The sequence below is a fragment of the Xiphophorus maculatus genome, chromosome 21 (genome assembly GCF_002775205.1).
Source record: "Xiphophorus maculatus strain JP 163 A chromosome 21, X_maculatus-5.0-male, whole genome shotgun sequence".
NCBI lineage: Eukaryota > Metazoa > Chordata > Actinopteri > Cyprinodontiformes > Poeciliidae > Xiphophorus > Xiphophorus maculatus.
In genome coordinates this window covers 19,966,479-19,988,166 of record NC_036463.1, presented here as the reverse complement: position 1 = coordinate 19,988,166, position 21,688 = coordinate 19,966,479, and the positions used below count along the sequence as shown (strand labels likewise).

The window sequence follows — 21,688 nt, the reverse complement described above, 5'->3', positions numbered from 1 at the left end:
TATCCGGAGTGACTTGTTGGCACTTCCGGTTGTCCAGCAGATTGCGTAATGATAGAGCACGTTATGCATAGAGTCATGGAAAAGAAAACGTTTTTTTATTCTTTGGTTTTAGCAGTCGGAGCATAATGACATACGATGTGAATTTTGCCAATTAATATTACAAAAAAAAACCACACACAATAAAACATATATTTAGTAAAATGTAAATAATTTTGTTTTATGTTCATTTTCTGAAATGCCATGTTAGCTTCAAGCAAGATGCAGCTTCTTCCAACAACTTCCACTCTTGATTTATGAGTCCACAAGATATTTTCCCGCAAATCTTTTGAGATCAAGATGTTTTTGGCGTTACTGCAGTCAATTTATGTGCTTTTTTTTTAAATCTTACCTTCTAACTCTCTAATGGAAGCAGTTCTTGCCCATTTTCTGCCTTATTGTTGAATCATTAACGCTGAGGCCTGCAGTGCTTTAGATGGTATCTTTGGTTTTCAGTGGAAGAGGCGTTGATGTCTTGGAAGAATCACCACTGCTCTATGTTTACTTCTTGTAGATGATGGCTTGTTCTGCTGCAGTCCCAAACCTTAGAGTTGGACATGTAGCCTGGAAAATATCACTTTGTTCCTCAACTGTTCTTGAATTTCTCTAAATTGGGAGATTATGTGTTGCTTTTTGATAGCTTTAAATCTACTTCCTGTTGTAAATTTCTGCCAAAAAAAAGAACATTTTGAGAATGATCTCAGACATTTTCTACAAAAAAAACCTTAAAATTGTTGAACTCCAAAAGTCAGAAATTTGCAAGAAAAAACAAATCAGAAATGTTGAGACTGAAGTCAAGAAATTTTATGGGAAAACGGTGAAATTTCACATTTTCATTAGCCAAAATTGTTCAACTTTCAAAACTGACAATTTCCAAAATTCTTTTTTTTTTTTTTTTTTTTACTTTTTCAAAACTTTTTCTAAGAGTTTTTTTCTCTCAAATTTTCGACTTCTAAAACTCAGAAATTTCCTTGCTTTTTTTCTAGAAAATTTCTGAAATTCTTCTTAAAATGTTATATATATAGTATAACATGGTATAATCAGAATTGAATTAATTCAGAAAAATAAATTAAAAAAATACATTTATAATGCACAATGAAGAACTACTGTAATGGTGTTGAAAAGAACCAGAAACTAGCCAGACAAAAATAATAATATTTTTTTTTTTGGTATTTAATAAATATCTTGTGAACAGCACTGGGGAAAACATGGTAATAATAATAAAAAAGGCACTTTAAAAGCAATATTTTTGAAAGGCCCTGTGTTGTAGTTTAGAGGCATTTGGGTGTGAGCACACTGTTGATGTGACTCATGCGACATCTTCAATCCTTCAGTGTGAATAATAACAAAACTGGCACAGAAACAAATTGATAAGAAAACACGTGGGACCTGAGGATTAAAAAAAAAATAAAAAATGCAGAAATCAAAACTTGATTACATCAGAGCTGTATCTCATCATAATATGTCTGCAGAATTTTTTTTGATTCAGCATTGCTGTTACTTCGTTGTTTTTAACAAGTGGTGTACAATCTCTTTGTGATAGCAAGCCATCTCAACACTACAAGTAGAAATACTCCATATCTGTCTTGTGTTTTGACTTTCATATTAGGTCAGCAATCTGCAGGAGTGCAAAAAAAAAAAAAAAAAAAACCCCAACAACAAAGAACTAAAATCATTCGCAAATTCAAAACTACATTTACAACCACTTTATTCGCTCCTTCTGTCCGATTTGTACTGAATTCTGCTGGAGATTGTTCAGAATACCTTATTGCAGTCGTTCTCTAAATATACACAGACGCACGTGACACGTGAAGTGCAGCAACAGTGACGCGTTAAAACAGGAGGCTTGACTGCTAAGAAGCACGAGCTGGAGAAGTCTTTCTAAATCCGGAGGCTCCGAATCGGACCGGTCCGTCAGCAGAAAACGAAACGCGACGCTTGGAAGTATGTACAGAGACCGCATACTGTACATCAAGAATACTACACATGGGGTATAAATTGTACGTGTTAGTAACAACAAACAGGACGCGGTGGCCGAGTGATACAATGCTACGATGAAGCAACGAAGACGAACGCACACATTTTTCCGCCACTCGCTCCCGTCGGACCGGCTGGTGTATGACTGCGGCTGTTGCAGAGTTGGTGTCAGAGTTCAGGAAGGGCCCCGGGGGCCATCATTTGCCCTCGTATCTCGGATTGACCACAGTTGTGACAGCACTTTTGTAGATTGGATTTTCACCCTGGAGAGCACACAAAAACAACAGAGTTCAAATTCAAAACCCTCACAGGAAGTCGGCTGAACAAGTACAGCTCCTTAAAAAAGTTTTTTTTGTTTTTGTTTTGTAACGTTTTGTCATTTTATAACCACAAACTTCAAATCCCAATAACTTCAAGGTGTGTTTTTGGGATTGTGTGTCGTAAACCAACACAAAGTAGCAGTTGAACAATTGAAAAGTGGACGGAAAAGGACATAAAAGTGATGTGTATTCATATTCAACACTCTGATTCCATGTTGATGATCTACAGCAGATCATAGTTCTGGTGAAAGCTGAACCCTTTGCCCAAGTCTCAAGTCTTCTCAGGTCAGTCTGTAACAGTTGCCCACCCAGTTAACTACGTACCTCCACCCATCGTCTGATCAACTCTGAACATTTTCACTGTCCCTACTGGATAAAAGTCTCTCACCATTCCCCCAGGATGGGCCAAAAAGTGATATTTTGGTCTCATCTGATTATGGTAGACTGATTTTTTTCCTTCTAGGGAGGTTTTATTGTTGCAACTCTAACATAAATGTCAGATTTATGGACACATTTCTAGGGCTGCACCAATTGCATTTTTTTGTGTCTGATCAACAATTTTTAAAAAGCCTGACCTGCCTATTCGGATTTTGGTCGATGCTAAATAAAGCCACCAAGTTGGCAACAGTGGGGTGACTATTGTTAACCTGTTGTGCGGGTCAGTTAGTCAACCCTCTGACGGCGGAGCAAAACCGGGCAGTGGCTGATTTTCAGACCCTTCCACAGGTAGATAAAATTGGTGGAGAAGATCGGTTTCTCATGCGAGTATCGGCCAATCATCGATCTATCGGGGTGGATTTATGGGTCCACACCTACATATTTCCATTTTTGGAGGATGGATTGACAAGGTTGGGATATAATTTTATACCTCAACTCTGCTTTAAACCTCCTGATAACTTCATCAATAAACTGTCTAGTAAATTCCCTGATCTTCCCAAAACAGCTGGATTGATTCTGTGATTAAGTCGGTAAACTAAATACCAATTAAGTACCTTTTTAAGGCAACTGGCTGTCTGGAATTTTATTGTGAGGCATCGAGGTAGACCACCCACCACTTTTCAAAACTTGATTTGCTAAGAAATTTGAAGATTGTGTTTTTCTTACTTTCCACGTCCTTTTTGTGCTCTGCTTAGTCTTGGTCTACCAGAGAAAAATCTCTCGAGGAAATATTAAAGTTTGTGGTTTTAATGTGGGGGGGAAAAAAATGCAAAAAAGTTCAAGAGGCATGGATACCTTTGCAAATGCACTGTAGTTTTAGTTTAAAAAAAACAAAAAACAACAACAACAAAACACCACACAAATTAGTCGCCGAATGTCAGTAGAGATCATCCCTTAATGAACACGTCATGTATGCAGGTCATACTTTAAGAACATGCCAGACAGCCACTAAGCATCATAAACACAATTATTCAAACACTTACCACATAATGCTTTGGTTAGATGGTTTTCATACCACCCAATAGTTCTAAAGGTGAGTATTTTTTGCTGCATTGTGTTGCCACGGCACACTCATGCAGTCTTTTACAAACTGTAAATCCAAACAGGGATTTTACCCCTACTTCTATAGCAGCTATGTTGTTAAAAAAGAAATAGAGAAAAAAAAAATTGAATGAAGGAAGAAACTAAAGTCAGAGGACACACAGAAAAACAACAAATAGCCCATGCAGGAAGAACAAGAGGAGAGGAAAAGAAATACGAACTCAAAGGACAGCGCCTTTACGTCCATAGTTTGGGTTCTGGAACTGATTGATTGGACTCTTGTAAATTGGGTTTTCTTGCTACAGGTGGAGAATGAGGACAGAGGAGAGTTCAGCAGGGAAAACGAGGAACATCAGTACAGTAAAGAGGAATAAATAAGAAGCATACAGGGAGAAGAACAAGGTCAGGTGAGAGCAGAGGACAGAGGACAACACAGCCGTCCCCTCGTCTTTCTAGAGAATGCTACGTCTGTCTGCCAACTTTTGAGCTATGGCAAGAAAGAGATGATTTTAATGTTCCGTTTAACTTGAGAGTTACATTGCAGGGGAAAAAAAACTAAGCTGATGACTTTCTCAAATGACAAAGTTTTCTTGCCACTCATATAAACTCCTACTGAATAACTGAGGTGATCTGCTCTCCATGGATCCACCAGGCCAGTAGCTAGAACGGTAGAATACTCTGATTTACTGACCAGAAGATCAGAACCACCACCGTTCTCTGTATGCTAGCGCCACATTGCCGTCCTTAGACATCTGCCAACTTCATCTTTAGATGGTGACTACATTGCAGCGTAGTCTGGTGAAAAACTTTGTAAAAACATGAAATAAATAAATAAATAAAATGTCTGTTTTCTGGAATAATTTGCATTGAAATGAATTGTGAGAACTGGATAACTGGGGAGAAAGAACATTTATTTGTTAGTTCGTATAATAAATTGAGCTTAATGCACTGTTTGATAACTAGGACCAATTAGAATATATGTATGACTGAACTGAAATGTGCCTTGAGACGACACTTGTGAAAAGGCCATCGATAAACTAACTGAACTGAGTTGAGCTGGTTTGTGTTGCTGTGTTCTGGTTTTCCATAAATCCTTAGCACAATCAAAGAATGATTATGCTGTAAATTTCTGGGATTTCATCCTGCTGCTATTTTGCTTCTAGATGCATCCTACCTGTATTTAGAATACATTTCAGACAGTCAGGTTGTGGGGATGAATAAATTTGTAATTTGTTAAGAGAAGACATAATCAGCTGCTTTTGCTACTTCATTTGCCTTGTTTTTCTAAAGTGGGAACTTCCATGGAGTTCATAAAACTCAAATAAAATTAAAACCACTTTTTTGCCAAAAGTGTGTTTCTTTTCTTTTTTTTTTTTTTTTTGCCTAAATCATCTTTCGGAAAAAAAAAGAAGAGGTAGTGATTGTTTGTTTTTTGGACAAAATCACTTTTTTGTATAAAATGACTTGGGCCATTATTTTAGGAAGGTGACAATTCAATATCAAATTTGTCATGTTAATCTGAATTCAAATCAACTGTGACATAACCCTGCCACTAGGTGGCGGAGTATGCCTTCACATGGTCCTGAGTAAATTCCTGCTCTGCCTCCTGTTGATCTTGGCTCCCATTGTGACATGAGGGAGGAAGCGGGGCAGGAAGAAGGCTTAGCCCCTCCCTGGAAAAAGTTTTGCTATGCACAGAGCACATAGCATTCCCAAAAAAGTCCACACAGACTCCCAACATTTTTCCTTCTTCGGTCGAGCCCTGTTCAAAAGCAACAAATCCAATCTGTCTTCACAGCTGCCAGAGCGCTCAGAGCGGGAGCGAGGGCGCTCGTAATGATATAAACATGGCAGTAAATCCCGTCTGCTGCTAAGAACAACTGATTACCTTCCCTGTGAAGGAGCAGAGCAACACAGAGGGCCGAGCTGCACCTGTTTTCCACATCTGAATCGCCTCCGCTAAAACGCTGGCCAGAAATGTCGGCAGGATTTCCAGACACCCACCGTATCCCACTTGGCGTTCATCTTCTCCTTCTCGAACTTGGCGAACTCTCTCCTGTCGTGGATGATCATCAGCAGCTTCCAGATGAGCAGCAGCGCCAAGCCGATCAGGACGATGCCGGCGACCACGCCCGCGACGATCGGGATGATGTCCGGGCCCGTGGGGCAGTCTGGAACGGGGCAGCAGAGTTAGGATCGGCAAACATGTCCAGCTAGGGCAACCTCTGTAATCGTCACGGGGCCGGGGTCTGTGCTCACCCGGCTCATCCAACACGTAGACCACCTTCTCCGTGCTGTTGGTGACGGCGTACGTGTAGTAGAACCAGCAGTCGTTGGCGTCCCGCTCCTTGCAGTGCATGACGGGGTAGGATTTGTCGGTGGGCTGGGGGATCTTGTCTTTGGTCGGCACTTTATGCATGGTGAAGTCGCTGCATTCCTTCTGACACGTTTCTTTCTTCACCCCAGTGCCAAACGCACGGCACTCCACGCACTCTCTGAAGAAAACCGAACGAATAATAGTGAAACATTTTAAAAACTGATTGTACAGAATCTTTCTGGGAAAGGAAGGCAAACTGCTTTAACAAAGGAATAAAATCTCCTTTGATGATAACCTGTATTGTAGCTTTGCAAACAAGGTGTCGCTGAATTATATCTGGCGTTCCAGTTAATGTTTCCGTTCCCTTCACTGTCCTCCGCAGGGCCCTCTCTACTCTACATTCTAAACTCAGGGAATTTCTTTGTAAAAGTTTTGTGCTTTAAAGTACAGATGCACCCATCATCTAATATTAATATCTGTATTGGTCCTGATATTGAAAAAAAGTCTAGATTGGGTATCCGTGGCAATGCGCTGATCCATAAGGGCAGATCTATGCAGTCTAATTCTATGCTTTGTGCTCTGAGCGACGTCATGTTTTATTTTTTGTTTTACTTTATATTTAGAATTCCTAATTGCGCTTTCTGAACCATTTGAAAGAAGGTTGGTTTACATTTTTAACCAAAATAGTCAATCTATAGTTTTTGTCAGTTTCAGATTCTTTATTATTTACTTTGCATTAGCTGTAATACTCCTAATTGCAATCCTAATCCCGATTGATCAAATTAGTCTCATTTTGCTGTATTTGTATTTTGGTGTAAGTAAGTGTGCTGTACTAGTGCAACGTTATGAAATAAGGTTGTAATTCAGTACATTTGTGTCTGTGTTTAAAAAAATAGAAGCGTTTTAAGTCAACTCGGCGCTGTTTCTCTGTATCGGATCAGTATCGGCCGATACTTAATCTCAGATATTTGTATCGTATCGGAAGGGAAAACAGTGGATTGGTGCATCCCTACTTTTAAGGAGGAATTCTGATAGACCAAAAACAGAATTCAGAATTCTTGACTTTGTGGATGGATTCGGTTGTGAACACAGAAACTTAAAGGTGGTTTTTATTCCACACAAAGTCATTCCTTACTTGTGTTCAGCGCAGACTGAAGGACAGGTGGGACACGTTTCGCACGTCGGGCCCTGGAATTTGGGGTCGTCGCACTTGCAGATGCCGCAATCGCAGCGTCCCCTGCCGTTGCAGATCTGCTTGTTGCTGGCCAAACACGTGCTCTCGTCCAGGGAACAGTCGCAGGCAGTTCCGTTCCACATGGGGTCACAGATGCACTTCCTGCACTCGCAGCGCCCGTGTCCTGAACAGCAGAGAGAACGGAGGGAAGAACGACGGAGCTCGTCTCAGTAAGATGCATTATGGTCATATTTCTTACAACATTATCGCTATAAATAAAACAATAATTCTGCGATAATCCACTGATTCTGAGGTTTCACCAATTAAGACTTTTTAACTCCATTTTATACCGGTTTCAGACTATTTTCACTTCTCTTTAAGTACTTGAATATGAAGAGAATGGAACTCGAAAGGTTTTTTTTTTCTAAACTTTTTGTTTAGAAATGAGCTGTCATTATTTATTTATATTTAGGGATCAGAGGCAATGCCTGGCAGTGACTTTAAGAAGGAAGTTACTGTAAAGCTAGATTTTAGAATTTTAAATAAAAGATATTTTAAACCAGAGCTGTCCAAAGCAGGAATGGGTGATATGGACTTAAAAGTTTTGTCTCAATATTTTGTGGTATTACCGTGATAACGATAAAAGTGACGATAGGAACTGCTTTTTTTAAGGAGAGTTTTTGAAACCTTTGATGCTATTCAGGAATTGTACAAATTTGGGCCCCAGTAAAGGCGGCTGATGCGAATGGAGACTTTTACCAAGTAGAAAATGGAAAATGCTAGGTAGAAAAAACTACTTGTCTTTATTTTTTTAAGTTTTCAGACACTGATAGAATAAATTTGCCAACAAGCCCTTTCAAAGTGACCTATTTTTCAAGACCAACAAAACAGAAAACATGCAACCCGAATGAGTTGTGTTTATGAGATCCTTTAATCGTTTTCTTCAAGAAAATATTATTTGTTTATTTTATTTGAGAGCAGGTAAGTTGTAACCTATAAAATCATATAATGTTATACTAATATTACTAATAACAATGCTGAATACTGGGATGGTGTGGCAATGGCTGCATCAAACTATTAGAAAAGAGCAAAAAAGATATTTTTGGTCAAGTTTCGGTTCTTTTTCTGCTTAACTTTCAGTCCAGTTTCCAGGTTTCAAGTGTTCCACTCGTTCACAGGAAAATGACTTGGCGTGACCCTTAAGACTACGAACGCATCCTCTCCACAGACTCACCTCCACAGAGCTTGTTTCCAGAGCGGTCGCAGTTGAAGTTGTCACACTCGCAGAACTGCCCGCTGTACCTCTCCTCCGGGTTCTCCCTCGGCTTGCACTCGCAGGTGCCGCACACGCATTCCCCGTTGTTGCTGCAGATGTCGGTGCCGTTGTCCTTGCGGCAGGTCCGGTCCATGTCCTCCGTGGACACTTCGTTGCTGCTGCACTCGCACTCCCGGCCCACGCGACCATCTTTGCACCTGAAGCGGAGGGTTAAGGGTCACCAAGCGAATGGGGTTTCTTTAGATAACCAGAAGGGCAATTATGACAAAAAAAAGAGGTGTTGGAGGGATTCGTACCTGCAGGCTCCGCACTCGTACGTCCCGTTCCCGTTGCTGCAGACCTGGCTGTTGTTGATGGCTTCGCTGTGGCAGTCGCACTCGCAGATGAAGTGGAGGATAATCTCCACCTCCTCTGTGAATCCCAGGGGCTTTATCTTGATAATCTCAGGATTGGTTTTGTTTGGACAACCTTTAGAGGTGATGCTGATGTTAAAATGGACCTGAAGGAACACAGGAGGAATGCTTATTCACTGAAAAGCTGCTGGTGCCACTAGAAATCCTAACTGACATGCTTGGGGAATCTTAATCTTAATATGCATCTTCTTCTTCTTGAAAGGACTGCAGTTTAATGCCTGAAAGAAAGAGTCTTAAAAAAGCTGAAAAATCTTTATTAAACCAGGTAAGTTGAACAAATTCTCATTCTCAACAACAACTTGTTCAGAAAATATTAACGCATCATACAACAGACAATAGAAGACCATTATAAAAGAAATGCTGTAAATGCATTGAAAAGGATCAAAAGGTTTGTGATTGAAAAAGACTCTCAAATAAAACTACTATAGCTAGTTTTATTTTTGCTTACTGCACCATGCATGTTCAACATTGTAGAATTAATCTTTTTCTAATCAAATGACAATGCCACCCTTGTCCAATGAAAGACTACGATATCTGTAACATGAAAACATCATCTTCCACATCCCACCTCATCTCCGATGGAGATATTGGAGCACTTCCTTCCATTTTCGCCCTTATTGATTACTCCGTTCTTACAGTGAGACGTGTACTCGATTGTCACGTTGTTTGAAACTTTGGTGTTCTCCAGAATCACTTCAGAAGAAAGAGCCTGTCAAAAAAAAACAAAAAACACAAAAGATAAGACAGCATAGCTTATTCACTGGAATGCCATCTGGAAGCTTGGTTTAGACAGCGGAGAATAAACAAAGCATTAGCTGCAGATTAAGAAGGAATGCAGACACACCTTAACTCAGAATGCTGCACAACGTTCCTGTCGCTCATTTGAGCAAATGATAATGTGATCAGTTCGACTGGATTTGAGTTGTACTTAAAATCCCGAAGAATGTACTTACATTGTAAGCATCTATGATGAGGTTGATGACGTTGCTGGAGTTGGCAGACAGCGTGCCTACTGCAGACTTTGGTATCAGATTTTTCAGTTCCTGCAGAGAGAAAGAGGAAATACTAAGAACAGCATTTAACAAAAAAACTCTCGTTTTCCTGTCCTTAAAACCAACCTCTACCAAGGCTGAAATGATTAATCATGATTCATCGATGACTGAAATAACTGTCAACCAATTTAGTAATCAATTAATTGCTAACTGTATAGTATAAAGGATCAAAACAGGCCATTTGGTGAAAGAGCAAAACAGTCAGAGCAGTAATGAAGCCAAAACTGTACAAATATGTACATATTCTACCAAAAACTCCTCAAATGGCATTTTTAGCTTCACCTGGTTTGAGTTCTGTAAGAAAAAAGCTCCTCAATAAAGCATCTTTTGTTACCCGTCTTAAATGGTTAACAAAAGTGGTTTTATAAAAATGGGCCATTTATAAAAAAAAACACAAAATCAACAGATTAGTAGACAGTATTTATTTAGCTGCAGATGTAACTTTTGCTACAAGTATTCAAGCATACACTAACTGAATGCTACGTCATACAATTTTCATTTTCTTACTCAAAAAAGTAACTGTAGTATTGTATAAAAAAAGCACAAGTGGTTAAATAAAAAATCTGCAGAATTTGTCAATTTTCTTTATCCAATTAATCGTCAGAATGTTCAACAGAGTAATCAATTGCTAAAATCTCTACATATTTTTGCAGTCCAAATGCACCGATGTACTGAAGCTGTACACTGTTGCTAACTTATGGCAGAAGTTTGAGGCTAAAATTTCATTATGATTCTGACAAAAGCTGTAGAGGAGGAAAAAAAAGGCTAACGTGTGCTAACCTGGTAAACGGGCTGGAACTCTTCTGTGACGGCAAAAATAGTCTGAATGTTGTTGTCACTCAGCTTCTGAACCAGGTGAGCGATTGAGGGGTAGTCCTGAAAAGACAAAAGAGAGACTAGGTTACCTTCATGTCACAGGAAGCCTTCGATGCTGCCAGACCAGCCAAAACAGCAGACATTCCCTACATAGTAGTGGCTCATGGTGTAGACGTTGTTCTCTAAGTGGCATTTCCCGTCGTTGGGCAGCACAATGCCACCCAGCTTGCCATCGCCGGCAAAGTGGAATCCGGCGTCAGTGGAAAACACCAGTAGGCGGGTTACGTTCCTCCAGCCGATCTGTTCCTGTAGAAAAGAATGAACAGAAATACCAATCTGCAATCACCTCAAATCTCTGGAAGCAGAGTTGTAAACGAGCAGCTTAAAAAGAAACACGAGAGCTTGATTCGCATCCAAAAATAGAAGACTCATAAAATATCTCCGCCCTATAAACGTTGCTAGATACATCTGGTGAGTCATAGCTGTGAGAAAGCAGCGCGAACGGTGGGAAAATTACCCTCAAATCCAGAACCTCATGCTGATGTCGGTGAACAGTGGCTTACCCCACACACGGCCACTTGCATGATGGCGTCGAAGCCACCCTCGGGGGAGTCCAGGTTCCCCGAGATCTGCTGCTCCCCCACCAGTCTGTTGAACGTGGAGCCTTTGTCAGTCAGCGGCAGCACGTTCTTGTAGCTGAACGGGCTGGTGCAGTTCTGGTCGCCTGTGCATGGATTCAGCAGCTTGGCCGGAGTGGTGCTGATGTAAGGCATGACTGTCTTCTCCACAAAGGAGCCAAATCCTTCGAAGAAAAAAAAAAAATCACAGTTAAACTACAGGTAAAATAGATGTATCCGTGTTTTGGTGAAAGGTTAATGCTCTAAAACTGCATCCAGACGGTGGAATAGAACAAATGTTCTATTCCAACATTTGGGAATATTTTGCGTCAGTGCCTGACACGAGCTGCGTCTCCATTACAAATGTGCATAAAACTTTGTCAGTATTCTTCTGGTAATGTCGGAAAATAAAATTATTTTAAAAATTGACATTGCGGTGTTTCCATTAAATAAGATTGAAAACCACTCGTGAATAAACTTATTCATGAAATAAGTTGTTAAACATGCTGCGCCATCATCCTCCAACTACTTCCTGTCATCATCTTCTTTGTGGTTTGCGCCAGTGGCAACATCCGTTTTCAATAGAAAAACAAGTTTTGTTGCGAAATTGCATGTTTCCATTAAGTGAATTTATTTTCAAAATGTCAAATTATGCAATTATATGGTCAATGGAAAGGCAGCCAGTGTGAACTCTTTGAAGTATCAGCAAGGTGTTAATAAAAGCTGTAAATGGGTCATCATATTTATCCATAAAAATAAACTGTAGGCAGGTACAGATAGATAAAATAAGCAATAAATCAATTAATCACAAGATAAATTGAAATGACTTTGATAATTTCCATTTGAATGACTGATTGTTTTTCTCTTTCTACCAAATCATGGCTGACAAACAGCTTCAATCTGGCGATTTGGCCTATTTTTCAAGGGCAAATTTGCTTAGTGAGACTTAAGTGTACATTTTATTTGTTGGTTCAGTTGTTTTGTTTATTTACTTTAAAGATTCAAAATGTCATTGTGTTCCAGTGTTAGTGTTTGTTAGAAATGAAAGTTTTTGAGAGGATGTACTTGCATCACTATGTCCTTACCATTATATTTCTTGACTATAGTCTCAAAATGACAATATTATTTTTTATCAAATAAATTCTGGGACAATTTATTGACCTGTTTTTGTGGCAAGCCTAACTGTAGCCACTTGTAATTGTAGAAGAACAAAATTCGAAACACTTATCCAGTAAAAGCCTGATAGCGGTGCATCTGTGCCAAAGTGTGCTATGATTTTGAACACATTTAAAATCATATGTGGGGATTTTTCACCAAAATCCCCACAAACTCTTAGCAGACTATTTTTTTTCTGCCTAACACAAGGAGTTGTATTCTTGAGAATGTCTCTGACTCTGTTTTACATGACTATAAATACATATGACTAGGCTCTCCCCAAAATAAGTGCATAATGTCTTGGCTATATGAGGTCAAACTGTGTCAGCATGGAGAGATTCTTGTTGAACCAATTTCAAAAGCAGAATCTGGCTATTGTATAGATTTAGAACAAGAGGCATACATAAACGTAGGTTTGCTGAGGAATAAATGGGTTAAATCCCCCTGTTTATTACCACTTAAAATGAATTTTATACAAGCTTGTCAGTAGTTGCGTCAATAATAAAATAAAATGTGAAAACAGATTTTAAAAACAGGCACTATTGACAGAATTTCTGTAGTTTGTTTCTCTTCAGGTTGCAAAGCTTTCCAATGAGAGGGCAGAGAAGCTAAAAGCTAAAATGATGAAGGTGATACAAAGAAAAGTCATACTTTGTAAAGCTGTGAGGTAGACAAGCAGTAAAATGTCCAAGCACAATCCATTCCCAGTTTCATAAACTATAAACAACAATAAGAGACTTGAACTAATGAGATTTCCTGACCTATCTTGAAGTCAGAAGTAATCTTCGACATCTCATACATCAGACTGGTCCCCAGGTTCTTTACGTTCTCCAGATCGTCCTTCATGGAGAAGGACAGGTCCATCAAGTAGTACAGGTCGATGGGGTAATCTTCTGCACGCTTAAACTTCAGCTCAAAGGACTGCGGCTCACCTTTATATAATTATAACGGACAAGAATTGTCAAAATTACAAAGTGACTGATCTACATAGCTGGACCAGATGTGAAGTCGATGTTTACGCACCAGATCGGAGGGTGAGGCTGACTTTTTGGGGCTGGACCTGAGTGATGTCCTCTGGTCTCAAGTTCCCTCCGGCTTTGCTCCGATCGGTCACCGGCTTGTTCTTGAGAATCTTCCGTTTCCCCAGCGGGTTCTCGATCAATGTCTTGTTGCAGCCCCGTTTTATCAGAGACTGCAGCTCGTCACACCGGCTTGACACGGTCTCGCCCTGTTTCAGGAAGTCCTGAAGAGAGGCAGCACAGAGATCATTTATGACCGGATTAACATTTTGAGGTGCTTCAGTCAGGGTCTGTTGGACGGATTGGCAATAAATGGATAAATTAATAAACAGCTTGTTCATGTAGAATATTTATAATTTTCAATAGTATTAATTTAACATCACATTACTTGATCATCCTTTTATTTACAATCTCACTGTTTTAATGGTTTCCTTTTCATTTGTTATTATTATTATTCATTTAGTTTTTTTAAATTTACTGTCCCGTTTGATTTGCTTAAAATGCAAAAGAATAAGCCATGTGTTGTTTCCAATCAGAAATGGTAGAACTTTGAGACCAGTTGGAAGACAGATGCTTATGTAAAGCGGAGCATTCTATAGAACAGAAACACACGATTGAACCCCTGTGCATTAGTCTGCAGTAAGTGTAGCTCTGAGTTACACACCGGGTCTGTACACCAGCCACATTTGGCTCCAGTCTGGATGCACTCTCCACAGTGTTTGGCATTTTTGTTGATGCACTCGTTCCCCTCTAGATGGAAAACAAAGAGAGAGGAGTGGTCAGAGTCAGAGGGAGCAGCGCTACAGAGCGGCTCTGCGACAGAAACTTCATACATTTCTGATTGAAGGCTCATAATGTTCCATCTTATTCCAGGACGCTACAGCACAACAGCTTCTTCTACGAGTTCATTAAACGCCTCTCTTGTTATGGCCATTCACTAAACATGCTAGCAACCAGCAAAATGAAATCATGTGAAGAAGAAGGTTTTAGCTTCATATTAGAAAAATAATAAAAACCAATTTTACCTTTCTGAGAGTTACAGCAGTAAAAGAGTCCTATAAATGCAATGAAGATCAGCTTCAGATCCATCTGAAAACACACAAGAAAACACATTAGGGCTGAAACCATTAATTGTGATGAATACATTTTTTTGAAATAAGTGTCAAGTAATCAATGATCTGACAATTATTCCAGCAAAAAGCAGTTTGATGAAATAGCAGAATACTTACAGCAGTAAAGAAGCCAAAAATACACAACAATGTATACATTTTGCAATTGAGATAAAAACGTTTGTCTGTGGCTCGTTTTTATCTACACCTGGTTCAAATTCTCTAAAAAAAATAAATCTCATATTAAGCACCTTTTGCTATATAATTATTAATCAGTTAAGCAGAAAGGGCTGAAGTATTTAATTGGTTCTTTTGATGCATATGATCAAGTGTTCACTAAAGGAATGCTGCGTTGTTGCACTTTAGGACAAAAAAAAAGTCTATTTCCTCATTTAAAAAAAGGAACCGACTCATTTGTTTATTTGCATCTTTTGATGCATTTCTAATATTCCATCAAATAAGCTAAAGTAAATTAAAAATCTTGAGAATGTGCCAATTTTTAAATCTGGTTAATCGATTAATCGTCCGAATAATCGATTACTAAAATATGCATTAATTGCAGCCCAAAAAGAGGATAAGGAAAAGCACCTTAGTGGTAACCGTGTTTAAGTTCCAATTGATTGGGCTATCTGCTTGATGGTCTTAATGTTTGCATGCGCAACACCACCCAGCCGAACGAAGCCGACCGCAGCAGTGCAGACGGATCTGCTCGGGGTAACGGGCTGCAACTGTAAATGGCCTGCCTGTAATTGGAGGTCGTAAATTACCCAGAGACAGTTGCTTGGCTTCTCTCTAGCGGTCACTGAGGAACAGACGGCTAATTAAATTCAGACCACTTTCGCACACAAACATGTATCCACACAAAGAGCAGGCCGCCACTCCTCCCCAGATTTCCCCCATTACTGTAAATAGCATCGTCTCCTTGGAGTCCCACCCCTCCGCTGTCGTGTTCATTGATCCCGCAGGCCTTTTGGCCGGAAAAGTATCGACGCATCTCGGTCTAATCCTAATGCAGAGCTCAGGGCTCACTAATGGATGCGGCAACTGCAGGTCCTTCTCCTGCAAGGAAAGGTTGATTTGAGACATGTACAGCGTTGCTGGGTGTCTCAAAGCACATTTAATCTTTTATTTCTACTGTTTATTGTCTATAACCTACTAATAGTCTTCTCTTCGGTAAGAAAATGTTGATATATTGCTAATAAATACTACCCAGGATGATTACTGGTTGACCAGGAGTCGGAATTCCTCGAGTCATCTGGCCTCGATAGTGATCAGAACCAAAGAAAATGGAAATAAAAACTCTTTGGAAAGAAATATATAATCAAATTAACTCACACTTGCGATCTGAGATCATTTTTATCTTAAATAATACATCAACTTTCCTCACTTAAAACAAATGTTTAAGTAGACGGGAACAAAAGGGCTTGTTTACAGGTGCAAACCAAAGTAGGAAGGCGGCGCTCTCTTACAGTGTTATCTCTGAGGTATTTGAAGACTGTCACTGTACTTAAATCACTTCCAGCTGTCCTAAAGAAAGCCCTAACATTTTAACAGTTTGTGTTTTGGAGATGAACATCTTTTTCCTAAACTTCACCGCAGATGATTGTGGCGTTTGGAAGGTGCAGGAATAACTTATTTGTTTCCTGGAACAAAAGGTGGATGTGGTAAAACTGTGAGTGTTACAGAGGCCAACAATGTGAACTGAAAGGACAAGGATGGATGGTTTTCAGCATCTCTGCATACGTTTCTACTCAACCGATCCAGGTCTGTAATTTGTCACGCCACCTTTCACTGCAAATACAACTGCAAGTCTTTAGCTGTACTTTCTCAGTAGTTTTTTGCATCTAGACTTAAATCTTTACCAAATGATGTTTGCAAAAATAGCTCAGTCTCAGTCAAATTGGATTTAGGGTAACAGCTTTCCAGCCTTGCCACAGATTTCCAATTGGATTTAGATCTAGATGTCGATGGCGGCCATCCTAGTTTATGAATCTTCTTTAAGCTTAATCATTCTGTTGCAGTTTTGGTTGTATGTTTAGGGTTGTGGTTCTGCTTTAAAATAAACTCTGCCACAGTCCTCTGCCTGTTTCACAATGGGGATGTTGTGTTTCGGTTTTCTGCCACACTCAGCATTTTGCTCGTCAGCCAAAGTTCTGATTTGGTCTCACTCAAACATATTATTGCTGTTGCATGACGTTTTTGTTTTTGGCTTTCTTTCAGCAGTATTCTTGCGTACAAGTGATGCGCTATTGACTACTGCCATCAGATTATCCCACATGAACTGTGACTCGTAGCAGATCTCCTAGCACGGTATCTGCAGGTTTCAGCAAATCAAATTTAAGACCTTTAAATTTGAATGAAATTTAAGACCGAAGAAACTATCAATACAATACTAGGTAATTCTGCTGTATTACAATCAAGAATAGTAATACGTCCGGAGTCCCTGTAGTGCCAAGCTAATTTTTTTGTGGGTACACCTACCCTAGTATGAGTTGGCAACAGAAGGGACATCATCCATCCAGCTGCCAATTTTTCCTGATTGTTTCTCTGCAAATGCTCTTTAACAAATTTCTGAGAGCTTCACAGAACAACTGCACCGAAGCTTAAGGTCATCGGGTAACAAACTGTGTCGCTTTGGTGATGCTACAACTACGTTAGCCATGCTAATGTAATGAAAGCTGCGCAACAGAGACAAACAGAACAGGAAATATTACGACCTCGAGACACACCAGTGGTGTAAGTTTAGCTTTTATTACACAGGCTAGCAGGAGCTTAAAAAAAATACTGCAGTTAAATAATAGCTGGAATGTGAAGCCAATATTCTGCTTGAGCAATAATCAAAATCTCAAAGAGATCCATTCCACAGAGAAGCTCCTGTATTCGACACTGGATATCAAAGCATGAGGTTCAAATTAAATCCAGAAAGACAGAGATAAAGGAACAGGAACTTTTTTTGTGTTGATTTCTTCTAACTACCAGCTGCTTCTGGTCTTTTATAGGGGCTGGATTATAAAATTACATTGCCTTACACTGTTGGGAAAAGAGGTTCTGACAGTAAGTGTGTGTGGTGTTGACCAGTGCATTCCTGTATGCCTATGTGATGGGGTGTGGGGGTGTGGGGGGGTGTTCATTTAAATAGACACAGAAGAGCAGACAGCCTGTCTGCAGCCCCCCAGATTAGATCAGATGGCTCAGATCTCCAGTGCTGTGCCTGGGTCTCATGGATTTGCCTGTGTATGCCTGTGTTTCCATTTAAAGTTAAAAAGAATAATAAGAAAGAAAATATATAACCAATGACTGACAATGTGACACTACAATAAAAATACGGATTTTATATAACTTGAGAACCTTCTGTTAAAACAGAGACGTAGAGAGAGAGGTTTACACAAAGAGTGTGGTCCACGTTAAGGAGAATAAACTACTATTTCCAGAGAGACCACACTTCAAAATGATCAATTCCGCACAGCATTCCAGCAACTACAAAAACATTCAGCTATTTTCTTTGCGCCGTAGCTCCGGTTCTGTTTTCACTTCCAGTTTGGCGTTCTGAAGAATCCATTCAGATGCAAACTAGGCCTATAAAACTCAAGCTGGGAGTCAAGTGTCTTCAGGCTCACGGCATTTAGAGGAATGTTGGTTAAAAATATAAAACTTAGAGCTGGAGTCAGAGAGCTACAGAACAGGGAAAGAGCAGAACGATGCACCGTCTCTAAAGCTCGTCTTCAAGTGTTACATTTGACTTGCTTACCAGTTCCAAAATTATCTTTCAAGTCATTGCGCTTAAAAAGTTTGATGTGAATTAGGCAAATAGCTATAACAGTCTGACGAATTAACCAGCAAATCTACCCAATCAGAGTCTGTGATAAACTCTAAACTCCACAAAAGCTCCAAGTTAGCAAATATAAAATAAATATGGACAAATAAATGGAATAAACAATATGAGTGGGTTATTTAGCAATGACAAGAATTATTGTAATTTTTGTGCTTTTTTTTAATAAAAGCAATTAGATATTTCCTACATGTAGTGATTTAAATATACAACTCTTTTCTGTGACAACAAAGAGTCACTTGTGCTAAGTGTTTTTAGTGCTTATGTCACCTTAAAATAGGGTTAAAAAAGGTTTTTGTTTGTTTTAATTTAACACAGCTGTTTCTATGTCTGAATGTGTTTGGAGCGCCTTATCAAATTTCTGTTTCATATCTGGGGTTTTTTTTTGGATGTGTACTCAGATTATTGTCTACAACAGCAGAATTTCTCCCTGGAATTAATAGAGTATTCTGATTCTGATTTTAGTTTATCATATCAAGAGAGTCTCATGGTAGTCAAAATAATAATAAAAAGAAAACTATTCCTATTGACCAACAATAAACAGTGTTTCTGCCAGTGTATTATAAGCCTGGTAGGCCACCAGGCTTAACTTGCCTCCAATTTTTTTTTTTTTACTTTTAAGACTTTTCAACATAAAAACAGAATGGGCCACTGGTGGACTGTACTAATGCCCCTACCACTGGAATTAGCAGGTTTTCCAGGGGAAATCCTGAGTAAACCATTAAATTTATATAACTCTAAATAGGAACATAGACAAAAACACTTATAATACTCAAGTGTATTCATTTCTTATACACAGAACAGTTGTGTAAACTTGATTATCACTCTTACGTTGCTTAATCTGTCCAAATATAAATAATAATACAGTCCAAAGCCCCCCAAAATAATATATATAGCCCACCCTCGAGTTTCTGACTGGTTCATGTTGACGAAACCACAAAATGGAGGGACTAAGTAGGCATCATTAGCCTTGCTGTCTTTTCTTCCCAGCAGATTTCCACAAAGGAAGAGCAGTCTCCTCTGAGGGTACCCAGATTCCCAGCAGTCCCGCTTGGTCTCACAGAATACTGTCAGTGACCCCGTGGAAAACAACAATTTCCAAACCGAGCCAAAAACAAAAACGCTACAGTGCAGACAAGGTTTGGAGCTGTAAACTTAAAAAATATTGGTAAAGTGATAAAAAAGAAAAACCATGCAGCCCTAATTTTCATAATATGCAGAATAAAAAAAGTTACCCTGCTCATCCAAAACACCCAAAGCTGAATGTCAATGTGACTAAATCCAAAAAAACCTACACAGTTTAGAAACCGAACATATCATTTTGAAAGAGCCAAGAATACCACATACTCTTCCATCATCCAGCAATACTCAAGATTTATGAGGGCTGAAATCTACAAACAACTTAAATATTCATGAGCCAAAAGATGTAACAAAAAACAAATGTGTGGAAGTGAGAGGGAGGGGCCCAGCAGAGCAACCACAGAACTCAAATGTAGAAGAAACCTGAGAGAGCCAGACGACATAGAAGTTGCAGACAGCTCCTTTAGTAGAGCGAGGGCAGCTCAGCACTGGCTGTTAAAAGTTTATTTAGCTGTCCTTGTCATTCTTTCACTGAGATAGCAACACATACACACACGCACCCACACACACCTGAGCTGTGACTAAAGGCAGCTCGGCTTTTTATGGACTTCACACGGATCTGTCACTTGGCAGGAGAGGCTGGAACATGGCAGATAATTGTGATGCGTGTCTAACGGGGGCAAAGGTTCTCAGGCATTCCTGAGATGTTGAACACTGCTTGACCGTGATAGTGACCCGTCATGCTGGTTCTGTACGTCCACTATGAATACAATTTGCAGAGATATGGGTTTCCGCTTGCCAGACAATAACCAGAAACGTACTGACTGGGAAGTCAAATGTGCTCCATCAGGTCGAGATAATAGGAACACTCTTTGTGATAGCGAGTGAAGAAAGTTGGTCTCTTCTCAGCATCAGTAGCTGTGTTTCTGTTGACCAGAATATTATACAAGTAGAAATTACGGTAATAAATTTGCTTAATGGAAACAAGGCAATTATGACAAAACTTGCATTTTTCAATAAAATGTTTCTGTCGTTCAAACATGTTGAATCCACGACTCTTCTAGAAAATCACAAATTTCCACAGATGCTGCATACGGAGCTGTTCCCAAGGATACGGGAGCGGCTACTCCCTTATCCTGTCTTATCCAGTGCCTGAATAAGGCTGAAAGACGATGAGCGCCGGCACCATGGCTGAATTATATATCTATACAATATATCTGTAGCTGTTTCCATTCGTCTTGCCATGAATTTTTAATGACTTATCACATGAACCAGCTCATTCACGTGGGATTTTAGTTTAATTTCTTATTTAATGGAAACACTTCAATTGCAAAATTGTGCGCAATTGTGTTTTTGCAACAGAAGAACAATAGGCAAAGATTTGTGCACAATAGTAATGAAAACGCAGCTACTGTGTGTTTTAAAAAAGACGACAAACGTCTTTGAAAAAAGTGCTACCTGGTGGATTAGTTGATTGCAATGTTGCTTTGCAGCCAAGTCTGTTGGAATAAGCAATTCATTGAATAATCTGATGATAAATTAAAATGAGCTCAATAATTTACATCCTCATGAATAATATTTTTTGAAGCTTGAGAAAGAAAACGTCCAACACCTTACTGACAGATCCAGTTGTTGTATTAATGTGTCACTTAAACCAGCATATGACTAATTCAAACATCGTCAGGAGACGGCCCTGAACTGAATCACACACAGCAACACGGCAGGACCGACTCCCTTCTAACTTAAACCATACTGCCAAATTCTCAGAAGAGCTGACCTCAGTAGCACTACAGTGATTAATGACTAGTAGTATCAGGAAGTAAGCAGTTAAAGCAAATGCAGCAGCGCTAAAGAACTGGTCATGGCTGGGAGGGGGCAGTGAGGGAACCGGTGCTTCCCTTCCTGAGAATGGGTGTGAAAGGACAGGATGGAGGAGAAGGAAAACAAGAAAAGGGCGGCACACAGCTCGGTAGGAGAAATGGCAGCCTTGACGCCTGAGAAAATACTTTTTTTTTTTGC

At 39.6% G+C, this 21,688-nt stretch overlaps 1 protein-coding gene across 2 annotated transcripts in view; it reads right to left on the bottom strand.

Moving 5' to 3' along the window:
• Nucleotides 1–1,188: 1,188 nt before the first annotated feature.
• itgb1 (integrin subunit beta 1) overlaps nucleotides 1,189–21,688 on the bottom strand; it is a 32,654-nt gene continuing 12,154 nt past the window's right edge. Inside the window, exons 2-17 of one of the 2 annotated variants that reach the window (XM_023326472.1) lie at nucleotides 14,677–14,740; nucleotides 14,316–14,401; nucleotides 13,656–13,875; nucleotides 13,394–13,564; nucleotides 11,424–11,662; nucleotides 11,011–11,166; nucleotides 10,825–10,920; nucleotides 9,946–10,035; nucleotides 9,561–9,701; nucleotides 8,876–9,078; nucleotides 8,538–8,776; nucleotides 7,265–7,487; nucleotides 6,072–6,307; nucleotides 5,817–5,983; nucleotides 4,034–4,111; nucleotides 2,105–2,276 (exon numbers count right to left, since the gene is read on the bottom strand). In XM_023326472.1, the coding sequence (XP_023182240.1) occupies nucleotides 4,034–4,111; nucleotides 5,817–5,983; nucleotides 6,072–6,307; nucleotides 7,265–7,487; nucleotides 8,538–8,776; nucleotides 8,876–9,078; nucleotides 9,561–9,701; nucleotides 9,946–10,035; nucleotides 10,825–10,920; nucleotides 11,011–11,166; nucleotides 11,424–11,662; nucleotides 13,394–13,564; nucleotides 13,656–13,875; nucleotides 14,316–14,401; nucleotides 14,677–14,740 (2,409 nt within the window). In that variant the 3' untranslated portion in view covers nucleotides 2,105–2,276. Of the gene's footprint in view, nucleotides 2,277–4,033; nucleotides 4,112–5,816; nucleotides 5,984–6,071; nucleotides 6,308–7,264; nucleotides 7,488–8,537; nucleotides 8,777–8,875; nucleotides 9,079–9,560; nucleotides 9,702–9,945; nucleotides 10,036–10,824; nucleotides 10,921–11,010; nucleotides 11,167–11,423; nucleotides 11,663–13,393; nucleotides 13,565–13,655; nucleotides 13,876–14,315; nucleotides 14,402–14,676; nucleotides 14,741–21,688 lie in introns of both variants that reach the window. The other variant, XM_005798461.2, reaches the window with a different exon arrangement.